This window comes from Musa acuminata, chromosome BXJ1-8 (genome assembly GCF_036884655.1).
Source record: "Musa acuminata AAA Group cultivar baxijiao chromosome BXJ1-8, Cavendish_Baxijiao_AAA, whole genome shotgun sequence".
Lineage (NCBI taxonomy): Eukaryota > Viridiplantae > Streptophyta > Magnoliopsida > Zingiberales > Musaceae > Musa > Musa acuminata.
The window spans coordinates 5,915,788-5,934,997 of NC_088334.1; the positions used below are offsets into that span (position 1 = coordinate 5,915,788).

At 39.0% G+C, this 19,210-nt stretch overlaps 2 protein-coding genes and 1 non-coding gene across 6 annotated transcripts; 1 reads left to right on the forward strand and 2 right to left on the reverse strand.

Annotated features, from left to right (window-relative positions):
- Positions 1 to 1,171: 1,171 nt before the first annotated feature.
- Positions 1,172 to 1,253, reverse strand: TRNAS-AGA (transfer RNA serine (anticodon AGA)). Its single transcript has one exon. It is a non-coding gene; the product is annotated as a tRNA-Ser (tRNA).
- LOC135587249 (uncharacterized) lies at positions 1,254 to 2,247 on the reverse strand. Its single transcript, XM_065078425.1, has 2 exons — positions 2,098 to 2,247; positions 1,254 to 2,021 (listed from the first exon to the last, which is right to left on the reverse strand). Exons 1-2 carry the CDS (start codon positions 2,152 to 2,154, stop codon positions 1,404 to 1,406), a joined length of 675 nt encoding a protein of 224 aa, XP_064934497.1. The 5' UTR covers positions 2,155 to 2,247; the 3' UTR covers positions 1,254 to 1,403.
- Positions 2,248 to 2,367: 120 nt separating this feature from the next.
- LOC135587248 (probable serine/threonine-protein kinase At1g09600) lies at positions 2,368 to 16,725 on the forward strand. 4 transcript variants are annotated; one of them, XM_065078424.1, is made up of 10 exons: positions 2,368 to 4,918; positions 5,969 to 6,253; positions 6,340 to 6,657; positions 8,518 to 8,596; positions 8,702 to 8,745; positions 9,575 to 9,675; positions 9,860 to 9,951; positions 15,079 to 15,356; positions 16,029 to 16,224; positions 16,397 to 16,725. In XM_065078424.1, exons 1-7 carry the CDS (start codon positions 4,448 to 4,450, stop codon positions 9,888 to 9,890), a joined length of 1,329 nt encoding a protein of 442 aa, XP_064934496.1. In that variant the 5' UTR covers positions 2,368 to 4,447; the 3' UTR covers positions 9,891 to 9,951; positions 15,079 to 15,356; positions 16,029 to 16,224; positions 16,397 to 16,725. The 4 variants fall into 4 exon arrangements, with proteins under 4 accessions (XP_064934496.1, XP_064934493.1, XP_064934494.1 ...); XM_065078421.1 differs by having other exon boundaries at positions 8,518 to 8,745; XM_065078422.1 differs by having other exon boundaries at positions 8,518 to 8,745; positions 16,603 to 16,725.
- Positions 16,726 to 19,210: the final 2,485 nt, after the last annotated feature.

Consider the following 19,210-nt stretch of genomic DNA (forward strand, 5'->3'; position numbering starts at 1 on the left):
GTGCAAGTAGTTTTAGAAGTCATTTATTGGCAATGGTTTAAATTATTATCAGATTACTAGAAACAGGTCATTTAGTTGGTGATGAAATCATGAAGCAGGACATGGTTTGATGGCAATATAATTTTCATATCCAGTATTTACAACATACACAGCAAATTTTGGCTCACCAGAGATATAGATAATGTTGGTAGTCAGAATACAGTTGAAGTTTTCTATTGGGAATGATATGTTTCTGCTAATCTGGATCTTAATAGTGTAATAAGGTATGTTTCAGAGGATGTGACTGGAGCAATTTTATATTTCTTCTGACATAGAATCTGTGCTTTGTTAAGTTAGAGAATATTGACTGCATCCACTATGCCATAATTGATGCAGAACTAATTCACATATCATATGCTTTGTGGGTAGGGACTTGAAATCATAGACAGACCAACTTGGACCAGTTTAACTACTTTTCAATCCAGTTGAAAGTTTCAGCCGATCACAGTCTGGTTAGTAGAAGACATCAAAGAATCAGATTTGCAATTTACTTTTAGTTTCTGATTATGAAGTCAATGACCAGATTGTTTGACTTACTTACCTTGTTGAATATTTTAATTTATTTATGAAAGAATTAGTTAGACAAAGTCACAACTCATTTCACAAGTCAAATTATAAAGAATTATTTTGGATAGACTTAGTGATTAGGAATTGAGTCACCAGATGTAATTGGATTACACACTTCAAGCTTCAGTCTTACACAGCTGAGTTTAGGTCACTGTCAATGTTAGATGATATCCTCCACTGTTTCAGAATTATTTTAGATAATTACATATATATTTAAAAATATATATATAAGTAAAAAATATATATGATGAATTAAAAAAAAACCTCGTAACTTTAAAAATCTTTGACAGAGCATTCTAATTTTTAAAAATATTCAGATAATATATTTTTAAATGATTATCCTACTTTTGTTGGTCTTTCGCTCCATCGACCACCCTCCTCCATCATGTGGCCAATGCCCTTTAATCCGACGAGAGTATAGGGGCGATGGATATAACGGAGATAGGGATAAAATAATTTTTTCACATAATCACATATACTCAATGCTATATAAAAATTTTTAAAAAATTTTAAACTAAAAACATTTTTTTTTGGAAATTTAGACAAATACAAATATTTTGAGAAACGTGGTCGGCAGGATTCGAACCTGCGCGGGCAGAACCCACATGATTTCTAGTCATGCCCGATAACCACTCCGGCACGACCACTCGTTGATTTAAGTTAATTATCATTTCTTTATTGACTTTTATTAAATACGGTCAACATATATATATACATATATATACATATACATACATATACATATATATACATATACACATATATACATATACATATATATATATATATATACACACTTAAATGGCCAAATTGCTGTCTTCGTAATAGACCACAAACTGCCTCGTAACTCTCCTGCCACCATGGCAGCCATGCTTCGCGGCCCTTCCTATTCTCGTCACTTCCATTCCATCGCCAAAAGGCAGCACAACGGACTTGGCCACTGCTCTCTCCTTCACTAGCTGGCCATATGACGCGGCGGCTCTTCTTCCTTGGAACAGGTTGCTCACCACCACCACCGAGCCACGGGGGTTCACGTCGATGGCCGAGACCAGCTCCCTGCAGTGCTCCAGCCTGTGATCGACGACGGCGAAGTCCACGCTCTCGAGCTGCCTGATCGATTCCAGCGGCTCCCCGCGCTTGCACTCCACCACGTCTGCCAGGTCGAGGCTCTCGATTTGTCTCCTCAGTGCCTCGAGGTGGGCCTGCTCGTGGCGCACGCAGACGACCCGGCCTCCGGTCTGCCGAGCGGCCGCCGCCAGCGCGAGGATGGCCGGTGACATGCCGCCGGATTCGATGTCCACCATCGACCGCGCCTGGTTGCCCGCCGCGAGGGCGGATATGTACTCCATGCACTCGGGTTCGACGATCTTGGAGGATCTTGTGGCGCCCTCCTCCTCCGAGTAGTAGTCCTTACACTGCAATGCACATAATGTTTAGTAACAGTAGTACTAGTAGTAGTAGCAGCAGTAATTGTAGAGATAGAGGGCTCACCAGCTGAAGGGTATGCATGTAAGCTTTCATGGCATCCAAAGGCGACCAGAAACCCATGGAAGCAGCAGATTGCAGGAGACAAATTCCAGAGAGAGATGATGGTCATACGGATCAGTGTCAATCGGCTCTTTATAGCCATACAAGAGACCGATGGCTTGCATGTGAACCCAATGTCCGGTTTGGGAAATATCTCTCACGGTTGAGAGAGAAAGAGACAAAGACCATCACCGTCGCCTAAGTGGAGGAGGAGGCCGACACTTGGAGGCCGGGGCTGTGGAAGGAGGACACCTGGGTGGCGCTGTGCGGCTGCGCATGTGAGCGCAGGGGGCTGATAGCGAGATTACACGCTCTCCCTGCCGCAGGCGTGGCGTAATCCCAGTAGAGAGACTTTGGTGGTGGCCACGCCTCCATTCCCGTGACTCCATGATAGCTTCGTTTTCGTTCTTCCGTTTCCTTGTGGATAGGTGGACTCCAGCAACTCTCGTGCTCGTTGGACTTCGAGTTCTCCGCAACCACACAAACACACGAACTCGTCTTCCTCCTCTCGCTCATTTAATTTCACATGTTCTTAATGTTCTCCGTGCATTTATACATGAACTTAATCTTGACAATGGCAGGGTAATAATAACGATGGAACTCTGACGTCATCTGCTCCCGGGTGACAGTCCCTTGGGTCACGTGGATCGAGGAGTTGCATGGGTCGTCTATCTCGATCTGACCTGACAGCACCGAGTCAAGGCAGATCAAAACGTCGACCGAGGCACATCACCATCTTGTAAGAGCACGGTCCTTCACGCAACCCCAACGTCGGTGTCAGACGCCTTTCCAGGTATGGTCCTACTCCCTACAAGCGGACACATCAGGAAACGATGATCTTCCCTATAAAAACTCTCGCGTTCGGAACGAGGAGGAAGAGGAAAAACACCCATAAGACTATCGACTGACTTGATCGTCGGAGGGGTCGGGTCAAGAGAGCCTCCCACCATGCGTCCAGGCGAGAAGTTCCCTCCCAAAAGAAACGACTGTCCCGTCGAGACCGAACCAACGTAGTCAACTATCTCAACACTCTCAAGGATAGTCCAGGAAGATTTTCGCTCATTCGGATCCGAACATAACCGTGTTGGTCCCGAGATCACGACTTAAAGTTGTTGATACTAACACGCATAAAGAAAAAGAGAAAAGAGAAAGAAAGAGAGAGAGAGTTTTTATATCATATATCAGACATGTCAGAAATGAGATGCATATGAATAACCAAAAGATATAGGAATCGTTACGAAAGAGTATAGTTATGTTGTAATTTAGAAAATGGTAGGGGCTTAATTATAAAAGCGTCCGTATCTGTATACCTATGGACGGTCTCAATCTCATCAACATAGTAGACTAGCATAGCACACAAAAAGTGGTATGGGTGGCGGGACACCGTCCACGGGATGCCTCACTGAGAGACCACGATGCGGTCGACGCCATCGGATCACTGCCGTCGATTCGTCTGTCTTCTGCGGCGCGAATAGCGTGCCCTCTCGTTTGCGGTTCCACTGCTATTCCCCCCTCTCTCGCACTCAGCCCTATCACCATCGCATCGATCGCCGTATTCTACTCCCAAGAGCGCGTCTTTTTTGATCCATTTGATTTCTGCTGACGTTTTCGTATCTTTCCCTCGATCCCTACGTATCTTTTGATCGCCATATTTATTTCCTGGCTGCTGCGATCTTCTGGTTCTTCTTCCCATCGGATACCCAACCACTGTATTTAATGCTCGTTTTCTTGATCTTTGGAGGTTTCTTTTCGTGGGAGGAATATTCTGGTAGACTGTCCTTATTCTTGTTTTGGGAATTCTTCTTCGTGTTCGCTTCGTCGTTTTCTGTTTTGTTTCCTCGTTTGCCAAACGCATTCTTAGCGTGGCTGAAGAATCAGACATTTTGACGCGAAGAAGCTGGAGCTCTGATTTCTGATTTCGGATTGCGGCGTCAAGATTGGATCTTGATTCTCGTTGCTGGATCTGCCTGAGGTTTGGCGGGTTGCGGACCTCCGATTACCCGGCGCAGAGAATTCTAGATTTTGGCGGTGGTTGATTAGGGAAAAGAAGAAGTTTTCAGGGAGGCTTTGCTGGATTTTACCCGCTGTTTTATTGGTCTTAAATGATGGCAGACCGGTTTTGATTTGGTTCTTTGAACTTTGGAAGAACTATTTGGAAGCCCTCGTTTTTTTGGATTTAGGATTCGCAGTACCATCCAATGAGGTTTTGGAATGGTTTTCGGCTTCGTTTCATGTAAAAAGTGGTTCCTTGATTTTATTGCATCGTTTAGTACGCTCGCGTGACTGCGGTGGGGGAAGGAGTAAGTAGTTTCTTATGGGCTGTGCTTCCTCCAAAGGAATCTCGGGAGATGACGGCCCCAAGTTTCGGCGGCCCAAGGCTTCGAGGAGGAGAATGTTTTCTTCATCAAGGAGGGAGGAAGTTGGGGAGGTAAATGCCGATGCTCGTGTTGGCCGTGATAGGAGCAGCACGGCATGGCTTATATCGAACTCGCAAAGGAGCGGCGCCACTTCCCCACCTCCTTTGGTGGGTGACAGCAAGAATGAAGGGGCTGGGCACCAGAGCCGGATAACGGTGGGTGCTCGTCCGAATGTGTTACAGCCGGGTTCAGTGGTTGTCAATATGGAGGCATTGGAGGAACAAAATCTGGTGATCTCTCGCATATCAGACGGGTTCAATTTTGAGCATGTTGCAGCAGGTTGGCCTTCTTGGCTCACAGCTGTTGCAGGGGATGCAGTCAAAGGGTGGCTGCCACGCAGAGCAGATTCCTTTGATAATTTCAACAAGGTAAGTAATCGCATCAACAGCATTATTTTCTCTTTTATTCCAGGGTTGCATGTTGAGCAAACAATTTGGCTAGCATTGGTTCTGTATATCGTGAATATTTTATTATGTTCTGTTTGTATATTTGTTTTATTGCTGTTTTATACCTTCAAAATCTAGTATCTGTTTATTCTTTTCTTTCTACAACATCTATACTACCAGTGCATTGAATCTTTAACAGAAACTCAAAGGTCCAAACATATTCATTTTAACTAATAACCAATTTTCTGTGATCTTTTTAGGATGGCACATCAGAAAAAGATAAGCATCTCTACCTCTGTGGCATCATTTTCAACTAATTAATCAGCTGAAGTGCAGTTGCTTGTAGAGTAACAATCTTTATTGTTTTGGTTGGGGTGGTTGAAAACCTGCGTTATCTGAATTTGACTTCAAATAATCAGGATAGAAGAGTTCAGATTCTTCTGGTTTGGACTAATTCGCTAGAAATGAATATTATCATATATTGAAAGTTCAATATAATGTGAACAAAGTTCAAACAATTTATAGAGATGCAAGTCCAAGTTATGGTTGAAGAGTGTAAACCATAAGATTGGAGACAGATTTGACCTATTAAGATTAATATAATGGAAATTGTCCATGCTAGAGAAACTAGCATTTGGGGGCAGTTTACTTTAATAAAGTATTTTCTGATGGCATTGACTTCAGAAGGTGTTTATAAAGAATGTTTAGTTAAATTTTTCTCTGATCCCACCCTCTTCTCTTTACCTCTGGTATTCACATATTTGTTGCAGTGGCAACAGGCAACTTCAAACTGATCCCTCAATACAAATCAACAGTAATATGTGAATTTCTCCAACTTCTTTGTTGAATCTAAGGCTTCCTTAAATAGAACATTTTGCTACAAACTTTAATTAAGCTAAAACTCCATTCTACTGATAGATCTTCAAACACATCCTTGAATAATGGATCTTGAATACATCCTTAAATTTGTGTTATTCCTTGGGATGGTCAAACATTTGTACTTCTGCTGATAGTTTTTTACATTTCCTGCAGATTGGGCAAGGAACTTATAGTAGTGTGTACAAAGCGCGTGATCTTGAAACTGGCAAAACTGTTGCACTTAAGAAAGTCCGATTTGATAATACGGATCCTGAAAGTGTACGGTTTATGGCAAGGGAAATATACATTCTACGTAGACTTGATCATCCAAATGTTGTGAAGCTCGAAGCTCTAGTTACATCAAAAATGTCATGTGACTTATATCTTGTTTTTGAATATATGGAGCATGATATTTCTGGACTTGTAGCAACTTCCTGTGTCAAGTTTACTGAACCCCAGGTGTTTACCATATTAGAACATACATGAACCTTTTATGGTGGTTCCCTTGATATTTTGTATACTGATTGTGCATTGATGACTTCCAGGTTAAGTGCTATATGCAGCAGCTGCTTTGTGGGCTTGACCATTGTCATGGCCGTGGTGTCTTGCATCGAGACATCAAGGGTTCAAATCTTTTGATTGACAACAATGGGATTTTAAAAATAGCAGACTTTGGATTAGCTACATTTTATAATCCTGACCAAAAGCAGGAATTAACAAGCCGTGTGGTAACACTGTGGTATCGTCCTCCTGAGCTCTTGCTGGGCGCTACAGAGTATGGTGTTGCTGTTGATATGTGGAGTACCGGTTGCATTATCGCGGAATTGCTTGCTGGGAGGCCTATCATGCCAGGAAAGACTGAGGTATCCTTTGCCACATTTGTTGCTTTTCTCTTTTAAATTTGGCATGTATTTGCAGACGATGCTTAAAATTGCAATATATCTTGTCATATTGGAAAATTTTGGGCAGCAGTTTTGGTTTTGACATCATTTTATGCCATTACCGAGTTACAGGGCATCTAGAAAGCATTTATTATGGACTGAAGCTGCATTAAAATGCTATATTAAATTAGACAGTAGGTCATATTTGAACAGTTACAATTAACTGTTTGTCTGATTTCCTCCTGCAGTTAGCTGTTGGATTAATATTTTAGCACTTCAGTATGTTGTTAAAAGATATCATGCATAACAAGGGGAAACAGAAGAAGAGGGGTGCTCTTGAATAGAAAAAAATAACAATCATCAATCTGCAAGTGAAACAAACCAGTACATCAATCTAAGAAGAGTAAATGTGGATAAAAGAGGATAGGTCGCGAATAGGGCTGGCTTATTGTTATTTTTCAGTTAGCCTTTGATCTTGATGAACTAACTATTACACAATTAAGGACTTCACATACTGGTCTAAATAAGAATCCATTGACTGTTTTATTTGGGATCCTAAGTTTAACATAATTGCAGATAATGTATATGTTAAATCTTTTTTATTAAAATATAGTATGATAAAATACTCTGAAAAGGCCAAGATATCTTGAAAATAGAAATTATGGACTACAAGAAATACAGAATATTCCTAAAATATTATTGACTTACTGAACCCAACACAAAACGAATACAAGATAAATAGATCAATTTCCTAGATAAGGCCTTATATTGAATAATTTATTTAATTTTCCTTTTAAACTTTTCGTCTTCATTGATAACTTCTGATGCAAAGTGTCTTGTCTGAGTATCATTAATTTGGTTACAGGCCACACTCCACATCCAGTAATACTCACCATATTACGCAAAGACGAAAGAATATGTATAATCATATTTGTTTTTGGTTGCTTCACAGATACAGCAAGTTAACTCCAGTATCAGGGTCATTACTACTGTAGGACCACATTGTAGACTAAGGCTTCTTTCTAAATCATCTGGATGGAAAAATTAACCATGTGCTGATGTCTAATAATGTATATTTTGCTTTCACCTTGGCAAATTCTACCTTGCTCTCTGTATTGTATTTTGCTGATACTTCATCTTCTTTCCAGTTACCTCCTTCAACTTAGATTCACCATTAGACTTTCACTTTAAGTAAGAGCTTCAGTCTTAAGTTGTTGAAAATCCTATGTGGAACTTAAATTGCTGGCAGCGATGCTTTCATACAATTGTTGAGGGAAACCCTATATCAACTTTTGGTTTGTATGCCAAGTGCCAGTCTCATAAAATAAAATAATTATGAGAAGTTCTGTTTTATGCTGTGGCCTGTACTACACTAGTATGTACATGGACATGTAATACCTTAGATTGTGAAATAGGAGTAGATTTTGCTACTACTTGTGCAACATTATTAAGCAGCCAGGGAAGCATACCTCATTTGTTCTGCATTTTGGGCTCTGACAACCACATAACCTCTGCAAAAGTCCTTCTATGTTGGAAGGATCCTAATTTAGATGATGTTGCTGAGCTATATGCACTAATTTGGAATGATCTTTAGTCTTTGCCTAATTAAAGAAAGATGCATATACATACAAGTTTCTCAGTTTACATATTATGAGCACTTGTGCATATAAATCTGGTGTGTGCCTGTTTAACCCAAGACTTTCTACCTATATATAATCGGGTTAAGTGGCTTGTTCCATTTATCATGGTCCTGTTTTCTAGATGTTTGTTGCTATACTTTGACAATGTCTGATATTTGGAATTTGGAATATTATCTAACTACTACTCATCACTGACTTTTAGGTAGAGCAATTGCATAAGATATTCAAGTTATGTGGCTCACCGTCTGAGGAGTTCTGGAGGACATCAAAGCTGCCCCATGGTACTTCTTTTAAACGCCAACAACCCTATCCACGCTGTGTAAGGGAAACATTTAAGGATTTCCCTTCTTCAGCATTAGCTCTTGTTGATCGTCTACTTTCAATAGATCCAGCAATCCGAGGAACAGCTGCTTCCGCGCTCCATAGTGAAGTAAGATTCTGTAGTTGCAGGCTGTTCTGTATTTGTTTTTGCATCAAGTACTTTTTTTCCTTGCAAAAAAAGAACTTAAGATTTGGCCTTTTTTTTATTGGTTCACTTCTGAGTCCTTTCTCCCACTATAGATATAGCATCTTTAATTGTTTATTGTAAAATATTACAATTTTAAAACCACCTTGAGTTTATACAATAGTTTTTGCATTTAATATCTTTTTCTGTCATTTTGATTCCTTATTTGACTTTTCATGGAAGGTGATCAACAATTCAACCTGACATTTTCCCTTTGAGGATTTGTAGCATTATATTATAAGTTTCATTTGGTAAGAATTTTGATAATTATAATATTGACATCCATCAATTGGAGCTGAAGAGTGTATTAAACAATTTACAATTTGTAGAACTGAATTATGGTGACTACTGTCATTTGCGTTTTTGGTTTCTGAACTCTCCAATTCATATGTTGTCAAGATTCTCCAGTTCAAGTTGATATATTTTAAGGTGTAAAATTGTGCTGCATGATTCTGTGTATAATAAAACAAAGCATTTTAAACTTTTCTGATGGATTACTATGCTGCACATGTGTTCTGTTGAGTTAGTCTTTTTCTTTTTGCATGCACCCCTTCACATCCAATAGTTAATACTAAATTCTGGTGATTTTGCTGTGAGAAATGCAATGCCTTAAAACATATTTTGTCTTCTTTCATAGGGTAACTATTGTATTCAAATTCTTATTAATCTCTTTTATTTATCTTTGTTCACTTGATGCTTTATTAAAATTTCAAATTTCCTAGTTTCATGATTATTAGTTATGAATTCTTTTCAGTTTTTCACTACAAAGCCTTTTGCCTGTGACCCTTCAAGTTTGCCAAAATATCCTCCGAGCAAGGAATATGATGCTAAACTTCAGAATGAAAAAGCTAGAAGGTACTTTACACATTTGAAACTGCTGTTTGTGAAATTTGAAATTTCCTGCTCTCGTTATACTGTAAACTCAAAATAGAACATTTTATGCAAACGAAGTAGAATCAAGTGAGTCATCATATGTTTCAGTTATAAATATGTTCCCCGACTTGATATACAATTGATAATGAATACTGCATCCATATAGGCTGTCAAAGAGCAGCAACTATCAAGTATAATGGAGTTGAATTTCAAAGTAGGAAGGAAATGCTTGCTTGTGATGGCAACATGGAATCACAGGTATATCTGCGAGCATATTTACTTTTAGATTTTCAGTGTAGCTGAAATATTTTTTAAAATTAAAAAGACAATATTTGTGACATGCTGTGCAAGGGGCTGCTCAAGAGCCCTCAGTGTCAATCAATAATAATTGCAAACGCAAGATATGGTGTGTATTTTTCATATCCATTGATGTGGCAAGACATTGCTAGTTCTTCAATTCTTATTACTTCTCAATTTGTTTAATTATTTCATTATTATTTTTGGACAAAAAGATAAAACACTTATGGAGTGATAGAATATCTACTAGCAAGTTGCAACCGATAATGTACTACTTTTTCTTGGTGAAAAATGGGATATCACACTTGATATGGTCAAATTTGCTCGTCAATCCAATTCGATAAAATTGATCTGACCTAGCCTATTTTTCAAGTGTTTTCACATTTGAAAGATGTTGAGGATTTAGAACTTAGTCAAGGGAGAAAATTTTCCAAAGTCAAAATAAACTTGTATTCCTTATCGTTGATATGTCCTTATTCAGTCTGTATCTCATCTTGTTTATGTAAAGGACTCCTTGGACTCATCGGCTATTTGTTTGGCAAAGCCCCTCCGATAGTCAAGTCAATACTTGTTCGCCAAAAGCTCATAAGGAGTTTAGTACTTGTTTGATAAATTTGGAATATTGATATATGTTGCTTTATATAGCGTCAATTTTTAATTATCATTTTGATGAGAGAAATATTTTCTTTATATGCTCTACCGTTATATCATTCCCAATAAGCTATTTTATAAACTTTGGTAGATAACATGTTCAATAGACGTTAATTGGACTCCATGTGTTGAATCTCGATTGGCCAAAATTAATGGCCATGTCATTCCATCCGCTAGGCAATTTGGGACCTTGATCATTGATATATATGTTTTAAAATTGGTCACTTTCTTGTCCTGAGTAGATGCATCTGGCGTAAGAAAAATGCTTTGCGCTTGGCCAACTACTTAGATGCTTTGGATATTGTTTTATCTGGGGTGGATACATCACATGCAAATTGGACGTACCAAGATATGTTGAGTGTTTCAAATGAATGAATCGGTGTATCACACACAAAGAAATGCTTTGGCCATAGTCGTGTTACTTATGTTAAGAAATTGGTTACTTTCTTGTCTAAGGTAGATATATCAAGCATAAGAAAAATGCTTTGGGCTTGGTCAACTGCATCATATGCTGTTTTGTCGTGGGTGGATGCATCACGTGCAAATTGGACATATCAAGATATGTCAGGCGTTTTGAATGCTCTTATGTTATCGGCGAACGAATCACTATCACACAAAAAAAGAAATGCTGTGGCCCTGGTTGATTGAGTCGAGTGGTTCAAATGTTTTTTGGTCTTGGACGGATGCATCTTGCCTAAAGATAGATGCCTTGGGCCTTGTTGGCTGCATTGGGCGCTTCATATTCTTTTGTCTCGAGTGAATGCATCACGTCCAAAAAGATATGCTTTGGGCTTGGTTGATTGCATCGGGCTATTTGAATCCTTTTCGTCTTGGGTGAAAGCATCTTGTGCAAATGAAATGCTTTTGGAATGCATTAATTGCTTTGGCTGCTTTTTGTTTGGATGAATGTATCATGTGCAAAGGGAACTTTTTGGGCCTTGGGCGTCATAAGCACAAAAAACCTTGATATATATTTGTGTCATTGGTTTTGACATAGATCGTTGTGTGATGTGGTGGTAAGGGGCTTCACATATAAATAAAAGATCCTCAGTTCAAGACTTCAGGGGTTATAAAAAAATCCTCATGTATTTGAGAACATGGAGCATAGGCTCGGGTTCAGGTCATGCATAGGCTTGGGTGCGGTTGGTTCGAGCTAGCTTGGTTAAGCTTTGGGTTTGTTGGCTCGGCTTTAGCTTGGTTCTGAGGTTAGACTGATTAAGCCCCATCAAAGCTGGTCGTGTTGGACTCACCTGACCAATCTTGGGTCTTACCTGACCTCAGCTGGCTGGGACGGGCTTTTTGCTATCCGACCTGAGTTGGGTAGGAGTGCTTAGTTGTTTTCAGGTCGATTCTTTCCCCTTTTAATGGAATCAAATTCGTAGTAGAAAGTTTGCTTTATATAACATAAGTATTGTAACCATTTGTTTGACGAGAGCATCCTCTATTGGTATAGCCTTAGCAAGTTTTTTTTCACAGGTGACATGGCATGTCCAGTAGATGCTGACTGGACTCCGCATGTGAAGTTTGGATTGATTGAATAAACGGCCATATCAACACTTATTCAACATTACTTCTGATACACTTAGTAATGTATATAAACATCGTTGTATATAGTAACATAGGTACCAACGGAAGCATGCATAACTTTATCTGGACAGTATTGTATCACTGTTACTTTGACATTGGGGTTTAGAAGGTTGCAATGCTACTGGAGGGATGCCTCTTTCAGTTTTAAATGAACTTTTCCCTTTTTTTATTTCTCTTTGCAGCACCACATATAGGCCAAAGATATTTATGTTGTTATTTAATTTAAATATACAAAACAAATATTACAAAGAAGGACAAGAGAGGGAGAAAGAAAGGAGAGAGTGTTCATTGCACTTACATTCTCAAGACATATTCCTCAAGGATCCCTCTAAAGTAAGATTCAGAAACAGAGGTAGCTTGCATGATAATCATTTGGAAATAGGAAGATACTTTGTTCTAGTTCTTTCCATATCTCCTGACAGGTGTTTAAGAAAAATCCCTTCATGCATATCACCACCTCCTTCCCGTTTTTCTCCTGAATCAGATTTGGTTGATATTAGTAGGATACAAATAATCCTCCATTGCTTGAAAAGTCCATCTCCAATTTCTTATGCAAAAGAGAAACAGAGTGGAATATGATCTTTTATGCCATTTGGATTCCCATTGCATTGTTACTCAATCTCCTTCTTTCTCACTTCAAATGGTCCAACTTCCCATGTGATTCCTTCTATTCCAGTGTTAGCCACATGACATTTTTCCAATAACAAATGCTGGGTCTTTCAATAGCCTTTAGAAATTGGTTATATGTCCAGAGTTGAGGAGCTTTTAGAGTGATTCCATATGGAATCAGGGGCTACCAAAGGATACTACATCATATATAGTGCCTAATGATCAAGCTTGGTGTGAGTAGTTCCTCCATTTTCATCTGCTTTGTGTACAGTCATGGAGTTTTTCTCCCACACTGAGATGATGCTTCTAAGAGTACAGTTGATAGGGCTACTATTATGGCCACTGGAAGGTAAGAAGTTGAAACTTCAGAGCATAATGTATATTCATTTAAAATCTGGTATAATATTGATATCCCGACTTGAATTGGACCCCAGTTAAGGAGCTTCCAACCAAAGATCACTATGGCGGTTAGAGCTGATATATGACTAGGCCAATTTATGAATTGTGTCGGCTGGCACAGGGAATGTATTGCTGCATGGCATGGAATTTAATGAGACGGAATTTATTTTCAATGTTTAGCAATACAATTTGCAGAATTCAGAAGCATGCTGTTGGTCACAAGAGTTGCATATATTGATTTGGAATAAAGTAAGATTAAAGGGAATTTGATGGGCCATGACATTGAGAAATTATGAAGAGTAAATTAGGTTGGCTATCCCGTCTTAATAATTTATGTACAGAATAGCACCCTATCCTCCCAGACCACCAAATGCACCTAGGATATCTAGAAAACAACTTAATATACTTAAAGCCCATCTACTCAGTGTGAAGCAAATTGATGGAGAGCTAATTTTAAAGGAATACCTGTTAACTCTTGATAGTGATCCTTGATATTTTTAGGCTTACATCTGATCATCACCACTCATGATTTGCTCATGTTGTCAAACTTGTTATCTATGTCACTTCATTTTCTATGCTGCACCTTTCTACTGCCAGTGTGTTAAATTTGTGTGATTGCCAGCCTTGTTACCTTGATCAGTTCATTTGATAGGCTGCATCTTTTAACTTCCAGTGAGTTAAATTTGTGTGATATATTGACATGATGTGCACACATGCATTATATGATGTGACAACTGTTAATGGTGAATGTCAATTCAAAAATAATGTGAGAGCACTTCACTTGAAACAGCCTTTGAGTTTGAGTCATCTGAACATTTTCAACTTGCCAGTATTCTCCCCATTATTCTGTCTGTGAACTAGCTAGGAAGAGTCCTGTGTGCTAAAACTTGATATTTTAAATCAGAATCTCATGGATCTATCTCTTGTTACTTGGACATGTCTGAGAGTCACACTTACATCATTGAATCTTCCATTATTTGGAATGAGCGATTTGACGTAGCAAACCATCACTAATGGTGTCAGCAGCTGGTTATGGTCTTAAGCTTAAAGCAAATAAAACCAAAGGTGGAGTAGAGGTGGACTGGAGAGGAATTACAAAACCGAAAGAATCGAAGTTGGAGCTACTGGCTCCATCTTTTCTTTTTTCGTCCACAAAAAAATCAAAAGAAATCTAATATGATATAGTTTTCTGGTGCTTCCCATTTTAATGAGAATAACATGCCACTAGTGGAGTAATCAAGATCTCGTTCCTGTAGAGAACAAACTGAAACGAGAACTATCTATAATTTTGGAAAGAACATAATAGGATACCATTTTTACAATAACCTTATTGAATATTATTGTTATTCCAAATGATGATTAGAAGACAGTAATTTCTTTTTTTATGGTTTTATATGGGCCAGGCTGACCTTGTAGTTGTTAAATTTCCACCTGCTCAACCTTTCTTGGACCAGTCCATTCCTAGGATTTATATGGGGGTTGCTTTTATTTTGTTTGGTTATAGAAGTGGAAGGACAATAACGTCCACTTCTGTCTCCCCAAAAATGAGGTTCTCTTTGGTTTCTCAGCAGCAAGCATCCTAAGTTCATCAGCTGAGAATGAAGGATTTAAAGATTAGAAGTCACAAGTTCCAGATTATGGTTTTATTTTTTAACCTTGTAATTGACATGTTGAGGGTTCTATGTCGGTGGAAATATGGAAGTTACAAGGAAACCTTAAAACAAGCAGTGACAAGTACAAACCAAAAGAGGAGGCATTATCAGGTTTCCATAGAGATCCTCCTAGAGGATCGTTTTGCTCATGGTTGTCCTTTGATACACTCTGGCTGCTCGTCTCCTACAGGACTGTCTGCTGGCCCAGAAATAAGAACACCTGTATCACATGTACCTCAGGCAGGAGCTGCAGACTTGCCCATTGCATCAGGTTCAATGGTTGCAAGAAGCGATAGTAGACAGAGTGCTAAGTGCACACATACGTTAAGGAATCAAGTAGCCTCCAAATACAATCATCTTGGTTCTGCCGATTCATCTGAGAAGCGAGAATGGACTCTTCACTTGCTTGATGGGCATTCGTCCTCTCACAAGAAGGATGATAGGAAAGAAGACAAGGAATCAACAACTGTAAGTGCTGACACAAAATTAAATTTTGGCTGAATAGCAAGTTCTTTATCAGATTGTCATTTTAGATTTAATGTAGATGTCATGCTTGCCTTGTGTTTATTTTTATGGTTCCACAGCTAGCATTAGGCACCTTATGCTCAGAATGCATGTCAAAATCTCATTAACAAGTTGTATGCTTATCTTATATTGTGAAAAAAAAAAAGTCTAAGAGCTTTCTAGAGAAACTTTGAAGTGAACAGTATTTGTGTTTGCAAATAAAAATTTAACTATGGTATTCAGTGTCCTTTGTATTTCCTAGAAATGAACAGAAATAATGCTGATGAAAAATGCTGCCCTTGGGCTTTTCAGTATACTGAAAAATGACAGATTATCGGATGTCTTGGCTTTTTTAAGAATATTTACCTATCCTGGATCTGATAATTGAGAACCTACAATTCGATTTTTCTTTCTGGTTCTTGTGATAAATGGCAGGTAAAGTGGAACCTGCGGTGCCAGATATTGATCCTGATGAGACTGTGCCAGCATGTTCTGTTCATTTTTTAGACCACTGTGATATTGGTGGCTGTCTTCTCTAATTTATATATTTCTTCCTAACACCACCTCAAGTTTACACTCAGTGTCTTGCTGCAATAAAATTCTTCCCTCATGTCTGTGTTTTCTCAATTTATTCAGGGTGTGGCTCTAAGAACCGAATTCACTACTCTGGGCCATTGATGCCGCCAGGGAGGGACACCAAAGAGATGCTCAAAGAGCACGTGAGACAAGTCCACCTGGGTGTACGCAGAGCCTGTCTTGACAGAGCCAAAGTCAAGAATTATGGCGAGAGGACTCAGTTTGAAGCCTTTCTCTGTTCTAGCAGGAACGGCAGGTCAGATCGATGTCTTTGAACTTACATATCTTTTTTTCTCTTCGATTGTGAGAATTCGATTCAACAATGTGGTCCTTGAGACAGAACCAATGCTAAAGCACAATACTTCCGCTGAAAAGATCTTCGTAAAGATTGAACACAGCATGAACCTGTTGTTATGTGTAAATGACAGGTTTGCAACATGCATTTCAAATTGCGAGAAAGAAGGTTGTGCTTTAGCATTAGTTTCAGACTCAGCAGTGGCTTTAGCTGCTCAATGTGTAGATGCAACCCATTCTATGGTCAGTAAATATGATAGGAGCTATTTACAACTTTCTTGGAGAACTGCCAGAACAAAAAAGAAAAAAGAAACATTAAAGCTCTACGTTTCTGGTTCAGGATGGTGCATTATTGAACATATAGGTTGTGTGAAAGCCGTAAAGCCTTCAATAGCAGATCATGTATGACAGATCTATAGAAGTGAACAAACAAGTTTAGCAAAAATTGATTTTTTGTGATTTATATTCGAGTGCCTCATGGTTTTAATTCACACAGCTTTTGTGATTGCTTGTGCTGAAATTGATATATAGTACGATGGTAAAATTGCCTCTTTGGGTGATGATGATGCATTGGATTGCATGATTTTACTGTAATGAGTAAAGATAATTATCAGTTAAGTTAGTTAACATCTCCGATGTAACAGCTAATTGGTCTATGGTGGTTCTGTGAAAGATATACTTATTCCAAATTTCATTCAATAAATTTCATATATTTATTAGTGACTTGTAGAGGTGAACATGAACACACAACCCACATATTAGAGCTGAGAGAACCACTTTCTTTATTCTTTGAGTGCAAGATAGAGAGAGAGAGAGAGGAAGGCATGGTTTAAGCATGATATATTGGCATGATTGTGACACTCAAATCATAGATCATTACATGACTGCCAATTAAATGATAGTTCATAGCACCTTCCATCGCAATTGGATTGAGATTAATCAGCATTTGAATGATACCCTTACATCTCAAACATCATATGGACTAATCCACCTGCAAATTACAACTCTCTCAAACCATTATTTGCATTGACATTGAAAACACAGTCGACACCCAAACAGAAACTTCCTTTGTTCTTCTTGAACTATTGACTTCAGCTTATATTGTGCATGTAAACGCTATTTTCGCCAACGGAGCTGCGCCTTGCCGTCTCGGGCACGGAGCCACCGGAGGAGCGCGCTCGTCGCCTTCACCACCGCCTCGCGGTGGACGCGACACAAACCATTCCTACCGCTGCCGTCGGCCGTAGCCATTCCTTTTGTCTTGTCGTGTGACTTAGTGCTTTCATGTCACGTGAGGAGGAGGTCGTATACTACTACCGGGTGGTGGATAGAGCAACGCTTTCATCCGCCCGTATCCGATCTCATATATCGGATTCGGATCTACATAAAAATTTACATAGAAAAAATATCGGTAAAAGTAAATTTCCATTTACCGTCTCCAAAGCCCCATAAATTACCAAATCTTCCTTATTAAAACAGTCCTTTATATGCCAATATATCCATTGTTTTTTCCTCCTTAATTGAGGTCTTAAGTGGGAAAAGCTTCCAACTGATAGATTAGAAATAACACATACTATTGGGACTAATATGCATAAAAGAGGGACTAATTCTTCAAGAACAATTCTATAGGGGCGTATGTGGAAAAAGGTGCTCCCAAATGCATCCCAAATCGTGCTTGGAGTCTCGATTTAACCGCGAACGGCGGTGACGCTACCGAGCGCAGAGCGGTGGGAAAAGCGAGGAGGGATGAGTGGAGACATCAGCGGGCGACCGAAACCCCTTCTCGTCCTCGTCGTCGTGATTTCTCTTCGGTCGGTCTCAGGTCCGCTCCTCTCCGATCCCTAAATCGAGTTCAACAGCTGTGATCCTCGCATTCTTGGATCTCGGTTACTGCAATTTTTTGTGGTGTTGGTTGAGTCGAATCACTTGGTTTATTCTTCGGAGACCGATCGGCCGGGAGTTTCAGTTTTGTCCGTGATTGGGATTGTATTCCTTTGACAATGGTATTGGTAGTTTGTTTGATATGGAGACGGTCGAGTTGTCCCGAATTTAGCAGCTTGTTTGCGTGAGTGTGCTTGATTGGGTAATTAGTCCTTATAGTCTGCTCACTAGGTTTATTATGGTCCAGATCTGGTGCGTCTTTCAGACTACAATTTGAGTTACATGATGACCTTTTTAGGCCAGTGAAGCAATTTCCAAGCCCATTGAGATATAAAGGTTCTCTAGGGTATAATTTGACCCTTTTTGTTTGGTATCGATGTCTGATTTTAATCGATACTTGGCTATTTATCTCCAGAAATTTTCTTGTCGGTTTCTTATTCTAGTTGGAGACTCAGGGGTTTAATAGTGTGATTTCCACCAAAGTCACCTTGCCGAGACACTCTTTCGATGAAAGTTTGATGCAATGAGAGAGTTTTTTTTTTTTTCCTGCAAGTTGGATGGCCCTTTATTTTGGAGCGCATGAACTATTTCAAATCATAGTCTCTGGGGTGGTTTCTATCTTTTGGTGTTGCAGGCACATGCTTAATTGTCAAGCTGACTTTATCTTTGTTGCTTTGTACTTTCGCGGAGAAAAAAATCGACAGTGAATATTGGGACTCAAAGGGTTTAAGTTTTTTCTTTTGAAAAGGGGAACCTAAATTTTAGCTCTAATAATTTTTTGATAATCACCTGATGGGTTAAGTCTGAAGGCATAAAATCCAATAAACATGCCCTTACTGTTAAATAATATGAGGATGAAAAATCCAAAGTTGTAGGCTATTGCAGTTGTTTATTGATTTTCAAGTGTGTGTGTGTGTGTGTGTGTATATATGTATATGTATATGTATGTATATATATATATATATATGTATATGAATATATATGTATATATATATGTGTATATATATATGTATGTTAGCATGCATGCATATTCTTTGATAAATTTCATAGCATCAAGTTAGCAGCAA

What these genes read in the sequence shown, in the direction of transcription:
- LOC135587248 (XM_065078421.1), top strand. Translation starts at nt 4,448, where the DNA reads ATGGGCTGTGCTTCCTCCAAAGGAATCTCGGGAGATGACGGCCCCAAG. An exon ending in CCTTTGATAATTTCAACAAG is followed by an intron (nt 4,919 to 5,968) that starts GTAAGTAATCGC and finishes CATTTCCTGCAG; the next exon opens with ATTGGGCAAGGAACTTATAG. An exon ending in TCATGCCAGGAAAGACTGAG is followed by an intron (nt 6,658 to 8,517) that starts GTATCCTTTGCC and finishes ACTGACTTTTAG; the next exon opens with GTAGAGCAATTGCATAAGAT.
- LOC135587249 (XM_065078425.1), bottom strand. Translation starts at nt 2,154, where the DNA reads ATGGGTTTCTGGTCGCCTTTGGATGCCATGAAAGCTTACATGCATACC. An exon ending in ACATGCATACCCTTCAGCTG is followed by an intron (nt 2,022 to 2,097) that starts GTGAGCCCTCTA and finishes TGTGCATTGCAG; the next exon opens with TGTAAGGACTACTACTCGGA.